This window comes from Nomia melanderi, chromosome 2 (genome assembly GCF_051020985.1).
Source record: "Nomia melanderi isolate GNS246 chromosome 2, iyNomMela1, whole genome shotgun sequence".
In the NCBI taxonomy this organism is placed as follows: Eukaryota; Metazoa; Arthropoda; class Insecta; order Hymenoptera; family Halictidae; genus Nomia; species Nomia melanderi.
This window is the reverse complement of record NC_135000.1, coordinates 26,541,685-26,557,602: the sequence shown is the minus strand read 5'-3', so window position 1 is coordinate 26,557,602 and position 15,918 is coordinate 26,541,685. Positions and strand designations below refer to the sequence as shown.

Here is a 15,918-nt window from a genome sequence, read left to right as displayed (position 1 = left end):
TATTACGTATTCTATGATCGGCTCGGAAACGGCCGAGTGTTCCCGAGTATCGCCGAGTACGCTTAACGAACAATATGGCGGCTGTGGCAAAGTTTTCGCCGCCCGTATGAGAGATTCGCGTTGTCTGAAATCGAGCAGTTGACGGTAAAGGTAAACCGTACGGTGACCCTTGTCGGGCCACTACACCGAAATCGCGAGTGGAAATTTGTTAGTGTGGTGGCACGTTGAAACAGCCCGATGCGGGTCGCGCGTAAGTCTCGTAACGCAAATCATGACTTCGATGCTGTCCAGCTTTAACCCGCCTATCGTTAAACGATTGCTGGGTTGGAAAAAATCCGAGGGGGAAGATAAATGGAGTGAAAAAGCAGTGAAAAGTCTGGTGAAAAAGTTAAAGAAGTCGACTGGCCTCGAGGAACTCGAAAAAGCCATTACCACGCAAAGTTGTAACACCAAGTGCATCACTATACCAAGGTACGCTCGATTCACTTACTCCTGCCCGTGCATAGATATTACGATCTCTGTGACTGATTCTTTTCTCTTTTTGCCTATCTGTTTTTGTACCTACTACGTGACGTAACGTAACGGGTTCCGACGGGATTTCACGTTCTCTGTATTTATCTCCTTAGTCTCTGTCTCCAACGAAACTCCATGAAATAGATAGTGTGTGCGCCGCGCGGCTCTCTGTGTTAGTGTTTTGTTCTTCGTTCTTATTTACACGTCTACGTATTCGTGCGTATAATGTCACGACGTCTATCCATATGACGTTTCTCTTTCACTGCACTCGAACGTAGAGGAGATGGCTTTCCGTTCTTATTAACGGGATCCGGTATCGCGATGATTTCTATTTTCGTATATACTTCCTTATAAACGGCTGACAGTTTGTCATATCCGTTACATTATAGCGAAACGCGAATTCACTGTTATTATCGCGATTAACTACACTTTCCGAAAGAGACCGTTACCTTTCGGGGCCAAGTGCGCTTTCAAATCATATCAAAACGTCCATCACCGATCGCAAATCCCAACGGATTTACTCATTAATATAACAATTACCAACACGTGATTCATCATTCCCATTGCATTGTTTACGGCCAATCCCCTCAAAAAAATGTCATCGAAATAAGACATTGGCCATTTATGGGTCAACCGTTTTGAATGTCGCCGTTAATCCCGCGTTTTTTACCTGGCAATTCTTTCGGAAATCGTTGATAAAAAAACCTATAAATTTCGTCGATCAATTTTCATCATCTTTACATTCCCTTCTACTACAGCTCGTCATTTTTCCCTACGTCTAAGCTAATCGAGTTAATAAACTATAGTTTTTTAAACTTGTACTTGTCGTAACGGATCTCTACGATTCACAGTTTCAAATATTAATTTACAGAAGAGGAACCTTGGTAGTATTCTACTCGCAATAACATCGCGTTACTTTTCGACATCTTAACTTCCCTGAACTTTGCAGGTTAGGAGACGCGTTTACGTTGTAAACGCGTAAACTTTCGTAGCATTCTTTTCGTCGGTTCGTTAACGATGAAAAAAAGGAACAGATGTCTCGTGCTATTCCTGTTAATCTAATTGATGTCCCTTTTTCTCTCTCGACTGGTACCGGTGTCGCTTCTTTACATCGAATTACGAGTTATTACGAAGATAATCGTGATCGATGCCAGGTGCTTCGTCGGGACGTTCGTTTTCTCTTCGACGCGTTCATCGCAATTAATACTCCTAACGTTACGTCAGCCTCGCCGTTGGTTCGGCGCTCAATGGAAATTCGACGGCAATATTTTCTTTCTAACCGACGAAGCGGCAAAGAGTACGTCCAATGTAACGCCCGAAAAACATTAGTCGCGATCGCGAGCGGTGCGCTTCTTTTTAACGCTAGAACCATTAGACCGGATCCATTTCGGGTTTCCTGTTCAACACGTTCACTTGCACGAGAATCTTGGACGTTTTATCGCTTATCTCTTCGTTGCAAAGATAAACAATACTAAAAACAATTATTAGATTTTTTTTTCATATCACACCTCTTACCATATACAATAAAACCTCGATTATCCGAATCAATGATGTATCGTTCTATTATTCTATTATCCGAACTGTACATTTATTAACTGTTATTTATGTCTTATTTTCGATTAGTTTGGATAACTGAGATTTTATGTTATAGAAGTCACCATCAAAGTTCTTTAATTAGGAGTTCGTATATTAGACGTTCGACATTTAGTAGTTGATTATGTAGTTACATTGCTAAATATTTGTATTCGACATCGATTATTTTATTCACTGGAATCATCTTATTTGCGATTAGTTCGGATAATCGAGATTCTACGTTATAATAGAAGTCACAATAGTTCTATAATTAGGAGTTCGTATATTAGAGGTTCGGTATTCAGTGGTTGATTATTATGTAGTTACATCGCTAAATATTTATATTCGACATCGATTATTTTATTCACTGGAATCATCTTGTTTGCGATTAGTTCGTATAACCGAGATTCTACGTTATAATAGAAGTCACAATAGTTCTATAATTAGGAGTTCGTATATTAGAGGTTCGGCATTCAGTGGTTGATTATGTAGTTACATTGCTAAATATTTGTATTCGACATCGATTATTTTATTCACTGGAATCATCTTATTTGCGATTAGTTCGTATAACCGAGATTCTACGTTATAATAGAAGTCACAATAGTTCTATAATTAGGAGTTCGTATATTAGAGGTTCAGCACTTAGCGGTTGATTATTATGTAGTTACATCGCTAAATATTTGTATTCGACATCGATTATTTTATTGTAATTGACACCGACGATTAACAAGCCGGTTAATCGCTGAATACGGGTTGGTTTTCGCGGTATAAATTCATTCGCTCCGTTGCGTTACGCGAATAATTTTTTCAAAAGGCATTACGAACGGCCGCGTCGTCGAAGCGGTAATTTTCATTTTAGCCGAGCGCGATACGATGGCCGCGCGTCGCGATCGCTGATTATTATCTAGTCAATTACATAACAATTTTAACGAAGAAACTATCGGGGACGAGGGAACGAATGGAACGAACGGAATGGCAGGAATTGTCGTTGCCGATGCGTGAGACCGTTGAAACGGGACGTTCGACGGTTCTTAGCGTCGGAATTTAGGGTCGGAATAAATAACAATTAACGCGTTCACTATCCGTTTCGATTTCGAAACGCGGCGCGAACGAAACGCGAGACACGTGCGCGTCACGTTGCCCGTGCTCGTACGCGCGCCGGCTCCATCTTTACGCTCGCGAAGATTTACCTTAACCGTTTGCGATCTTACGCCGAGAATTGGACTGGGCATTCGATTTGTTCGAATAGTCGAGCGGTCGATGAATTTTCGCCGCAGTTATTTGCGATACGACGATGATGTTAGATGCGAGTACAATTTCGATTCTCGAGTGTCCTCAAATAAACGATTAACCCCTTTCCATACAATACCGCGTCGGACTCGCGATGAACATCTAAAATTAACAAAAGTAATTGAATCTCAGTTCTCTCGAGCTCAAATGAAATATTACGATTCCGTTAGCAATTCTTACGCTTTAATGTAAACGCAGGTATAGATAAATACGGAATTCTCTTTCGTTTCTGGCAAATGATTAATGTCGAAGCAGTTATCGTCGAAGAAGGTATAAAAGGAATCACAGGTTAAAGGGTTAAAGTTCCAGAGTGAGGAACTGAAAATTTTTCGGACCGCAAAGGGGTAAAAGAACTGCCGGACGCATTAAAATATATTTCAAAGATGTTCAATGTATTATTTCAAGTTTTTTAGTATTCCATTTCTATATTTCAATACTTCGAAGATGAAGTCATGTATCTCGCGCGACAATGATTCTTACTTCGGACGGAGCATAAGTAATTTAAAGGCATTTACCGCGAAGGCCGAGAATATTTGTGGATGCCGTGAAAGTAAGCCGCAAAAAGCAACTGGCAGCATTAAAAATATCACGTCTGCCTTCGCTTTGTAGTTTTATTCCGCTCCGCGAATGTTTTCCGGGACCGGTAATTTTTCTCCTGGGAACCGGTATCATAGGTCACGGACCGCCATTCTGTCGCTTTTTTCGATTTGAGCCATCCGTGACGAGTCGTAAAGCTATTGATCCGCGTAAGAAGTTACCGTATACCCAAGAATCGAGAAAAAAAAACACAAGCAACGACACACACAACAATGCGTCCACTTCGAGGGCATTATTTCCCCGATATAACAGTCGAGTTTCATTCACGCGAGAAAGTTCGAAGGATGAACGTGCCGACAGATGCAAATGCGATCTGACAGAGAGCGTATGCAAATGTAATGAAGTGTGCGTTCTATTTATACATAATGACAGTAAACATGAAAAGTTGCTTCGGCGAAGATGAGTTTAAACAAACTTTCCGCTCGCGCGCGCTGGACGCGCGTTAAACCGCGGCTTCGGTGCGTTTATTATTTCCCAATGTTATATCATCGGGGCATGAAATATGATTGTCTCCTCGGTGTTCGTTTGATCGATAAACGCGCGTCGGGAAACAAAAATTGGTTACACGGGGACGGCATTCATCGTCGGATATAAAATAATTCATGCACCGACCGAAACGAATTTCAGTCGCGTTCATTTCGCCGTCGCCGTTACACGTAAAGCGTTGTACACGCGGCGGTTCCCGGTTGAAGGATTAAAACGACCGGCGCCGCGCGCTCCCGCGATCTCGCGCGGATTCATCTGCCTCGGTGATTTGTTTGTTTAAATTTAAACGCGTCGTGTTCTATCTTATCTGCGAGATTGCACATCGTAAACTTTGCACATCGCGTAACGGAACAACGCGAAAGAAAATAATACTTGACGGCAGTCGTGTTGCATACGGCTCGCCCGCGTTCCGAAGGATCGCCGATCAGATTCTTCGCTTTGTTTCATCGTTTTCACGACGATATCGGTTTTTTTTTTTTGTAAAAGATTCTCGATAGAGTATTTCGCTTAAAGTACAGCAATAAATTCTCGCTGTATTCTGCTTCTCGTAGAACAGCGCGACGCGCGCCGTCGTCGCGTTCGTATTTACTTCATTTTTCTTCTGCATCGCACTGTCTCAGTTTTCGCTACTATATTTGGTAGTGTACCGAGGACGCATTATTATTATTGGAATCGATTGCGGCACGATACGCACCTCGCAGGCGAGTTATCAATAACAATTCTAGTCGTCGCGGTGCCCCAAGGATACTCTCGCAGGAGAGAGGGAACGAAGTTTGTCGCCGAGAAAGGCAGATCCTTCCACACACGCGTGCAACGTCTTTTGCGTTTCGCAATTCCGCTCCGGGCGTTTCTGCCGCGACGAAAATTTGCTCGAATAGTTAGCATCCTCATAACCGCCGTTACAGCTTCGAATCGCTCGGTCGCCAAACGCGGCTCGATTTCAAGGAAAAATTTTCGCCTACCCGGAGATCGGCAATCGCGTTGCACCGTTCTTCCGAGAACGTGTTCCTCGTTGCGTTGCATTCGCGGAACGCCGATAAGATAGATGCACGCCGAGGACAAAGAACCACCCGAATGTCCAGCGTTTCTGGGGAAAGAATTCCCATGGTCGTTCCCATCCTATGACTGCTCCCAATCGTGCACGAGGCGACGTCGCTCGTTGCCGTGCAATGACGAGTGAGACCCCAGATGATCATTTTGCTACCACCAATTCATTATCCTCGAAGCGAATTAGCATTTACAACGGAATGGAAGATTCCTCCGCGTCTCTTCTACAGTATTCCCAGCGAGAAGTGACTTCGGGCTAGCGAGGAAAGGAAATACTACCGAGCAGGTGATTAATGAAATATAACGCACGCGTTATTCGCCGACGAAATACTCGCAGGCGGTAACACGAGCTAATTAACGTTCACGTAACAGAATCGACGAGGAGCGTTCGCGCGAATGATCCGGACGGATTTCGCCCCGGAGACCATTCTTCTCGCAGGAAGATCGATGGAAACAGTGATTCGTGAACGATGAAGTTGCGTAAGTTCGTGGCCGCGTTGGGACCGGCAGAAACGCGAATTATTACGGCGACGGGAGCATGAGCTGGCAAGGAAGTATCGCTCCGGGAATTAATTTCGTTATCCTCGCCGAGGCGCACGGGTAGGCTGCGCGGGACAGATTCGCAGCAGAGACCTGTACGACTTTGCAACCGTGTCGCCTCGGGCAGCCAGATACATAATTGTGTCGCGTCAGTTTCGTTGACGCGTTTTATCAAAGTCAATGATCCTTCCTCGCCCGTGTCTGCTCTCAGCCTTCGGGTATTCTTCAGCGTCAACCGACCACGCGATTCCGAAGGCTACCGCAACGATTCCTCGAGGTCTTTCTCGACGGACCTTGGGAGACGGTTCTCATCGCTATCGGGCGAAACGTTCTTTTAGATTCCGCTCTTTCGATTCTTGTCACTTCGAAATCATTCGGAGAGGCGCTCGTCTGCGTCGAATCGTCGCCGCGAGTTCCAGTTCTTCTATGTTTCACCCAGAACAGCCGGCGATTCGGAAACGACGAGCGATCCAGGGAAATTGTCGGTCACGTCCGATCCTCCTGTTGCTTTCCTCGCGATCGGTACCAGTACTTGTCCTCGAGTGTGCCGTGCGTGGCCGGCCGCGTTCAGCGGCGAACGATCGAGCGTGGCAGCGGTGCGTGCAAGTAAGTGCAGCTCTCGTACCGAGCTGTGTTTTCGTTTCCTCTCTTCCTTTTGGGGGAAAAAAAAAAACGTGGGAGCACATGGCACGGCGCGGCGCGGCGCCGCCGTTGCTCCGTTGCACGCGCAATCACCGGTCAATTTCGATCGAGTCATGGCTACCGTTCGTTCGGTGCATACGCGGAAAGAATTTCACGGCTAACGCGATTCCTCGAGTCCTCGCGCGAGCTGAAACGCTGCGTCAGCCGGTCGGCTAACGTCGCAGAAGGAACGAGACCGCGCGGATCGCCGCATTCTCTCGGCCTCCATTGATGCGATTTCACTGTTCCTCGGATTCGATCGCCTCGCGGTTTTAATACCGTCGCCGCTATCGACGGGCAAACGAATCGTTCGGCGTGCACGGGCAATTCGGCGGCGGCTAGCGAACAGCGCGCGATAAGGATTACGCCCACACCGAAAATTGTTCGCTCGCCGGAGCGGCCGTGCCTCGTGATTCGTGTCACGGTTACTGGATTCGTATTCACCACAAAGTTAAAAATGATTCGAAACGATCGATGGCAACCGCGAAGGAATAGGTCGGCGGAACTTTTGAATCGGCCGCCGATATTACCGGGTAACTCTGTACACTGTACACTCCTGGCAGCGTGTTGTCGTCATTCGAGAATCAGCCACGGGAGGATGCGGAGAAGCGGTTTTTCTCCCGATTCCGTACGGAACGGAGAGGTTTCGAGAAACACCTGCGTTCCGCGAACAGGCGGCCGCCTTTCTGACGTATCTAGTTGTTTGTCCGCCTTTCGTCGAGCACGTGCCGACGCGGCAGTGAGTTCTCGAATCGCGACGCGTCGTCGTTCGGAAAATACCGATTGAAATTGGACCGATCGCTCGTCGAGCGTGAATCCGCGAATCGAGGTCCAGCTCGCGCATGGGAACTGTTTCCTAATTATGCAACGAATCGAGATGTCGTGCGATTTTCATCGGGGCGAAGGGGAGTATCCGTGCGCCTAGATCGTGCACGCGTCGCGACGCAGCGACAGATAGACCGGTTGAAAGAGAGAGAAAGTGGAAGGTTGTGCGAGGCACAATCGCAGAAGTAGAACGACGGAAAAAGGGATTCTCGACTGTGTCGTGAGACGAACGTCGAGATCGGATCTGATCGAGGATCGCTGGATCCGCGGCTACTCCCATCGGTGGAAAATGAAAATGAATCATACCATAACGGCGGGAAAAGAGATCCTCGACGGTCGCGGAACGAAAATCGAGATCGGATCGGCTCGAGGATCGCTGGATCCACGGTCGTTTCCATCGGTGGAAACTGAAAACGGAGCGGTTCGCGTCGCAGACGGAAATCGGAACTTTCGAGAACCGTTGGTCGGCTCGATCGTCGTTTCGCCGATGCGGCGCGCCCCGTAGATCTTCGGAGATCGTCGCGCGCTCGAGTTTCATTCAATTTGCGGCACTCGCGGGACGAGATCGCAGTTAAACGCGGTTCCACGTCGAGATTGCACCTCCGCATCCGTTTCTGCGGCCACGCTTCCGCGAGTAGAGCGACTCGTTCGGCGATGTCGCGGGGAATGCCGATCTCTCGAGGTCAAAGATACGCTATTGCGCGAGGTCAACGCGTTCGCGCGGTGCGATTTTCCATGGGAGACCGCCGTCACGTATCCATGACTGTTATATAATATCGCCGTTAACGTCGAGGAGGCGCACAGAGCCTGTCGCTTGTTATTTCGAAGCAGAACTCGCGTCTCGACGACGTCGAGTATCTGTCCGCTAGGAAATATGCTTACGTAGTTCGTAACGACGGGTCTCGTAAGCGAATCACGGCAAGATGTTAGAATACCCCCTTCTCAATGGACCGTCCTGCGTCGGTCCTCTTTGAATAAATGGAGAAAGAAAGTTGTGCAACGACGATGACTCTGAGAAATCGACGTCGCTCGGGGATCTGTTCTTAACGTTCCCGTTATCGTCTCCAACGGCGGACACGCCAAGAACCGCATGGTTTAGAGGATCGCGTTTCCGGTTCCGTGGGCAAACGTTACGCTATTCGCCGAACGACGCCAATCGAGAGCTAATCGTTCTCGTTCTCCCTCGGAAAGCAATCTCAAGCTGTAGGATCGATCGAACAGACGGTAATAGGTTTGATTTGTTTGAACGAAAGGCCTAGCCCGGGCGGAGTCGGCGACAACGGTGTCCAAGGAGCTCGCGGCAAAGGTCTGCCGCACGTGATCTACTGCCGACTTTGGCGCTGGCCGGACTTGCAGTCGCATCAGGAGCTGAGGGCGATCGAGCACTGCGAGTACGCGTTCACGCAGAAGCGGGACGAGGTCTGCGTGAATCCGTATCACTATCAACGAATACAGACGCCAGGTAGGTGGGCCACCGCGTGTTCAGTCGTCCTCTCCCGCGCGCGCGTTCCCTCTCGTTCTATCGTCGACGAGGATGAAACTGTCTCGCGCGTATCTCGTCGAAACGGATTCATCTTTTGGGCAGAATCACGTGGCCGTACTCGTGCAACTATTAACCCTTCGAACGCCGAATTCGCTCAGTCGAAGCGCTCCGCGTGGGTGAAGAGAACGTTGCACGGTTAGCGACTGCGATCGCTAGGGACGGAACACTGTTTCACTGGCGTTGATCGATTACACGAGGCGCAAACAATAATAATCACCGAAGTTCGTGGCGGCGGTATGATAGATCGAAGCGAAACGGATCGTTTTCATAAAAAAAAATAACAAAAGGTTTCTTTCGCAGACGAGAAGGAAGTGAAATGTAGGTGATTCGTAGTGTGACAAATGTAAACTAGATTCTCATTTTGATCCGATTCTCCTTGCGATTTCATTCGCATCGGTTTATTCTACGTGGGGGATCGAGAAGATAGACGAAACGCGTGCACGCGTCCGTAGCTCGTGCTGGTAACTTTTACTGGACGAATATACGCGGCCGGAGTCCGCGCTGATAGCTTTCGCTGGACGCGTATACGCGTCCGTTGCGCTCAAAGGGTTAATCGGCTGGAACGTAACGACCGTAAGCAAAACGATCGAGCGATCGCGTGACTATTAACGCACGAAACGTTGCAGTTTTGCCAGCCATTCTCGTGCCGCGGCACAACCTAGCCGGGGACGAGTCCGTCCTCTACAACACCTCCCTCGAGGAGCTCAGCGTCAGCGTGCCGGAGAACACTAGCTTCCACGCGACGCTGAACCACCAGCATCATAATCAACAGGGTATACCGCAGTCTCCGCAGCAGCAGCAGCAACAACAGCAACAGCAGCAGCAACAGCAACAACAGCAGCAACAACAACAGCAGCAGCAGCAACAAGCAAACAATCCGTATCAAGGAATGCAGGTTAGACTCCCCGCCGTTCTCGAATCTCCGAACCGAACGAAGCTTCGACGTGTTTCTATTCCTCTTTTTCCTTGTACCAGAGTATGCAAGCGACGAGTCCGGCGAGTGTGGGGAGCCTAGGAAGCGTTCAGGGTTCACCGCATCCGGCGCCTGGATCTATGGATCCTCCAGCGGACACACCACCTCCGGGATATATAAGTGAGGATGGTGACAACATGGATCACAACGACAACATGTCTTTGTCGCGTTTGTCGCCGAGTCCAGTCGACGCGCAACCAGTTATGTACTGCGAGCCTGCCTTCTGGTGAGTCTCCGATCATTCCTGGACCGCGCCGGTTCAAGCGAAGATTCGTACTTTTAACCGGCAATTCTTGCGTCTCGCGAGAAAGAGTGATATTCTTGTTTGGCCCGTTTAGTTTAGGAAATTATGATCGCGAATGAGACTTTGAAGTAGTGCAAGTGGTAGTTCATAGTATCCGAGACGTTCGTTTACCGCGGATGGAGGCGTTGCGAACGGTTTTTAGTTCATCATGGAATGTTCTTTGTATCCCGTTTCGTTCGTGTTCTGTTCGCTAGGTGTTCGATAAGTTACTACGAACTGAATACAAGAGTGGGCGAGACCTTCCACGCGTCACAACCGAGCATCACGGTCGACGGATTCACCGATCCAAGCAACTCCGAGCGTTTCTGCCTGGGATTATTGTCGAACGTTAATCGCAACACCGTCGTCGAGCAAACGAGACGGCACATCGGCAAAGGAGCCAGACTTTATTACATTGGCGGGGAGGTGTTCGCGGAGTGTCTCTCCGACTCGAGCATATTTGTCCAGAGTCCTAACTGTAACCAGCGTTACGGTTGGCATCCGGCTACCGTTTGCAAAATACCACCCGGTAAGTAGCACCGTTCCCCACCGTTCGCCCGGCGATTAATTGTCCCCCCGTTGCCATACGATTCTTATTATTCTTGAGGCCTTTCAAGCTCTGTCCTTCGCAGTGAAATCCTCTAAACGTTTCGCCAACATCGCGTCTAGCTTTATCAGCAGCTCAAGTGCTACAACGATACTGTTCTGTATCGTACGGTGGTCCACTTGTTAAACGTAGCCTGTTCGCGTTTCGGATCGATAGCCGGCAACCGCAGATTCGAATTGGTTCGCTTTCGAAAGGGTATAGTTCGCTCCTTTATACCCCGATGGTCCTTTAAAATGTCATTTCCGTCGGAACGCGGTTTTGAATGGAATATGTTTAGACGTCTCGTAAAATCTAACAGAATCTCATTCGAATTGCATATAACTATACGCGTGTTCAAAACTTGAAGGCTCAATGGTAAGAACTGCATGGTGCATTGAGAGCTTCAGATATCTCAATATCGTTTTTCCTTTTTTTTTTCTGCGATGCAGGCTGCAACTTGAAGATCTTCAATAATCAAGAGTTCGCCGCATTGTTGTCGCAGTCGGTATCCCAAGGTTTCGAGGCGGTGTATCAGCTGACTCGGATGTGCACCATCAGGATGAGCTTCGTGAAAGGCTGGGGAGCGGCGTATCGACGGCAAACCGTGACATCGACTCCCTGTTGGATCGAGCTGCATTTAAACGGTCCGCTGCAATGGCTGGATAGGGTGTTGACGCAGATGGGTTCGCCGCGTTTGCCCTGTTCCTCGATGTCATAAGATTGTATATTTCTCTTCTTCCTGGATGCGAAACAAAGAGAAACGATTCGCGCGCTACCGTCGTCATCAGCGTCATCATCGTCGTCGTCGATTGGTTTTCCATTTTACCCGCGAATTATACCGCTTTGTATTCGATTCATCCGGGATCGTTGCAGCCGCGCCGATACCGGCGACCGGCGAGAATAAGGTGGACAGGAACGTTCGCGTTTTCGCCTCGACGATGCGCGCGCGGTAACGCGAGAGCCCGACTTTGCGTTCAAACATGTCAGGAGAACGTTCGAAGTAACGACCGCTCGGCCGAGTGCTCAAACAGAAGAATACTAAAACGGATGTTTCCTACGGTTGTGGGAAAGAACGGCATGTAAATAAACCAGTCACGCGTTTTAACGAAACACGGAAAACACGTTTTCCGACGAAACCGATAGTGTGTCAGCACACTTGTAGCACTCTAACGTTCGCCGCTGCTAACGATTCAGGATTCGATTTGAACCGAGTCAGGGGGGGGGGGGCAAAGAACAAGTGTTTGTACTTTACGCGAACGAATTTGCGCGCGAACAACGCGGTAAACACAGAGAGTTCAGCCTTTGCATATTTTTATCGCTTGTTAAAACCAGCGCACTCCGGTCTTACAGTATACGTCAACTCTTACAAGGTAATATATAATAGTACGTTACTCACGTTTAGGATCCGATGAAGAGAATTTCTATTCAGCGAACGAACGTGTACTCCCATTGCACAGTACTCTCCAAATGGCACCGGTCTGTTCGGAGTTTTCGTCAATGTTTTTCCTACGAGTAAACTAACCGCAAGTAACGATACAAACATCCAATTCTCTCGTACGATAACAATAAGAATGGATTGCAGTGTTCAATACATGTGTAACTGTTCAACGCGTTTCCTTAACGGTTGCGCCCCGGTATGGATCAAAACGTTCGAATGTCTCTGCGAACGGCCGCATTGCATGTGGATTATTGTGTCTCCGTCTGCTCGAAAGTCTTAGAAACGGTTAGCATCGTGGAATGAGGGTCAGTCAGTATGCGTGTGTAATTACCGATAACGTTTCACCGGGAACGTACGTCCCGGGCCGAGAATTTTAATGAAAATTTGCTACGTACTATGGTGTCTTATCACGAGTAACTGATATAATTATTAAGAGTAAGCGTTGTGTTTCTTGACATTGGTAGTAAGTACCGTGCGTCTCGCAGAAGTTGGCCGACTGCCTACAAATTAAAACTGCACAGGGGCAAGGGTAATCGCTCACTGGCGCCTCGGTTGAATAGTTACAGCAGCAATGACACTTCGATTTCGACATGTTCTCTGTATTGGCCAGATCACGCGAAAGAAAAACGCAAGCGAAACGAAATGCGACCAAGCGAGATGTAACGATAGAGAATGACCAGTAGTTTACCTTATGTTTACGGAACTTGTAGCAATTATCCGAATATCCGACGAACATGGTGGCCCTACTATTACGTGTTAGGAGTGTCCTTGGGGAGAATTATACGAGGCAACGATTCCCCTTGCCTCTATGTGATTTTAACTTGCAAGCAGTCGGCTAACTTCTCAGAGGCGTACGGTGCCGAGCGCTCGGAATCTGTGGTAGACAGAGATATTTCCACGGTACCGTGGGTCGTGAGTCGACGCGAATGCAGGAAACTATTATACGTATATCTATTGCGTGTCTGAAAATTCATGCAGCGCATAGTAAACATTACGATGCACATTTTCGTGTTGGTGTTAACATAGCGAGAACCATTCGTTAGCTGGGAATCGTTGAAGAAGTTGTTCGGTTCGATGTGTAGAATCGTGAACATCGTTCTCAGTGAGGGGAGCATGTGTTTCGCTTCGCGACAGAAACAAGGGATGATCGATCCGATCGCGTGAACTTCGTCGAACGTGTAATTTGGATACGTCTCGCGGAGACTTTCCGCGGGAATTATTCGGAGGGAGGTGTTAACGGGAGAATGCGAAGAGTTTCTTGACCGATACCAAGGCGCAGGATGCGAAAAGAGAACTTGTAAAAATAACGGAAATTTTATTAACGGATAGGGAGCGAAGGAAAGAAAGATGATTGTATGGACTTGAATATGAGATGCTTTTACACGCGTCGAGCGTAATTGATTCTATGATGTTTCTTGAATTTCTTCACGAATTGTTTTAAGAATCGAATCGTATTAGAAGTTTTTCTATTTTAGTGCAGATTTTATAAAACATGTTTCATATTCGAGACGAACCGAGAAGAGAATACCGTTTAAAGAAAAAGGTTTAAGAAAAGAGAAGATAAAAAACTCGAAAGCGTCTTTCACGTAGAACGTACGAAAACGAGATAACGAGTTACGTGTTTTTATTATATTATGAGATATATATTAGTACCGAAGTACGGGACAGTCTTTGCACCAAGTGCATGGATTCAGTTATCTTTTTTCTTTTTTCCTTTTTTTTAACGAATAAAATTTTAAAGATAACATATACGACTTCTATGGAGTCTTTACGTACGATGGGGGCCAATCGCACGCACAGAATGCGAGATTCGATCTCGACGTGAACGTCAAACGTTTCAGAGAACCGGTTCCTCTTTATATATATATATATACAAATATATACATATATAAATATATATATAAATATATATATAAAAATATATATTATATATTTTTTGTCGATATCGTTTGTAACGTTTCATTTTTACGCTGTTTGTAATTAGTTCGTTTTTAAATATTAAAGACTTGGAAGTGAAAACAGTACGCACCGAAAAACCGTACACGATTTAGTTCACAGCATTCGTGGTGGATCCGTGCGAATTAGAGATAGAGAGAAAGGGAGAGAGAGAAAGAGAGAGAGAGAGAGAACGAGAGAGAACGAGAGAGCGAGAGAAAGAAAGAGAAAAAGAAAGTGATGGAAAACAAAATCGAGCGTCTCACGTTCAGACACACAATTAAAACTTAAGATAAACGGGTCGTCATTAGTTATTGCGGAAACGAGATCTATTTTTTTAAAGCATCGTCTTAATCTTTCTCGACGAGATAAAGGATTGACTAATCGAACGATTCATTAGATTATCTCTCAACGTGTTTTTTTCTTCTTCTTTTATGTGTGCGACGCGTCTGGATCGTTTCTTCATTATTCTTATTATTATATTCTTTCGTGTTTTTCTTTCTTCTTGGTATTTATGAACGTACCTTTTCTACGCAGTAAGGCGAAGACATGAGCGTCGATGTCTCGCGTGCACGCAACAGTGACGATGACGACAAAAAGACGACGACGACGACGACGACCACGATTCGTGAACTTGCCAGTCGACCGATTTTTCGCTGAATCGACGTTATATTAGAACATTCAATTGTATACTTGCAGGTGACGATGCAGCGAGACATTGAATCCAACCCGTGAGGTCAGAGGGTATCGCGACATCCTCCCCATTGCTATGCAAAGTTGCATCTCCTAAGTTAGCTACTTTATCGAGACCAGTTCTGAAAATATTCCTAAATACCGGTGACGATTCCAGATTCGAAGACCTTATCTGGTCCGAATTCGCGAACGAAACATTGGATACATTATCTCGCCGTCTTGTCACCTATAATGTCACGTTACCTATTACCAGACTGCGGATTTTATGCATTTATAGAGCATACACGAAGTGCATAATAGTTTAACGCGCCCGTTATCTTATTCGAAACTCGATACCTTCTTCAACGCTAAAACTATCGAGCAGAGCTAAATCGACTATCTCCGATTTCGTGCCGACCATGCGAAAGCGTACTTACGGAGATGTCAGTTCACTTACAATTCAATTTGCATGTTGCACATCAAACTTTCCAACTAATTTCTCGAAGAAGCTACCGTTAAACACTGCATGTAACTGCGTAAACATCCGCGGTCTACTTATTACCTACTATCCGCGGGGGAACGTTGAAGGGATGACAAGCTCGGACAGTGGCGATGGGTGTGCGTGCCAGACAGAGCACGGGATTCAAAGAAACAACATCGGTGTATTCTATCGACGTCTCGACGTAGTTTAATCGTGTAGCCTAGGAGCGCGTTGGTCTTTCGCGGGGAAACATGTCTCGCGCGAAAAGTAAACGAGAGTTCTCAGTCTTTCGCGCGTCAGAGACGGCCGGGGAAACCGGAAGGAAGTGCAAGAAGGCGCACGATCGTCGGGCGGCTCGAGTAACGAACACGACAACACGACAAAAATTACAAATTTCCTCGCCCCCCCCCCCCCCCTCCCCCCTGGGCGCGCCGTTGCTTCGACGCGCGACTAGAA

General features: G+C 47.0%; 1 protein-coding gene across 1 annotated transcript; it reads left to right on the top strand.

Annotated features, from left to right (window-relative positions):
- The first annotated feature begins 29 nt into the window (after positions 1-29).
- Positions 30-14,123, top strand: Smox (Smad on X). The gene is made up of 6 exons (XM_076364841.1): positions 30-471; positions 8,805-9,013; positions 9,721-9,989; positions 10,070-10,293; positions 10,566-10,879; positions 11,386-14,123. Exons 1-6 carry the CDS (start codon positions 272-274, stop codon positions 11,652-11,654), a joined length of 1,485 nt encoding a protein of 494 aa, XP_076220956.1. The 5' UTR covers positions 30-271; the 3' UTR covers positions 11,655-14,123.
- The last annotated feature ends 1,795 nt before the right edge of the window (positions 14,124-15,918 follow it).

What these genes read in the sequence shown, in the direction of transcription:
- Smox (XM_076364841.1), top strand. Translation starts at nt 272, where the DNA reads ATGACTTCGATGCTGTCCAGCTTTAACCCGCCTATCGTTAAACGATTG. An exon ending in TCAACGAATACAGACGCCAG is followed by an intron (nt 9,014 to 9,720) that starts GTAGGTGGGCCA and finishes GAAACGTTGCAG; the next exon opens with TTTTGCCAGCCATTCTCGTG. An exon ending in CGTTTGCAAAATACCACCCG is followed by an intron (nt 10,880 to 11,385) that starts GTAAGTAGCACC and finishes TCTGCGATGCAG; the next exon opens with GCTGCAACTTGAAGATCTTC.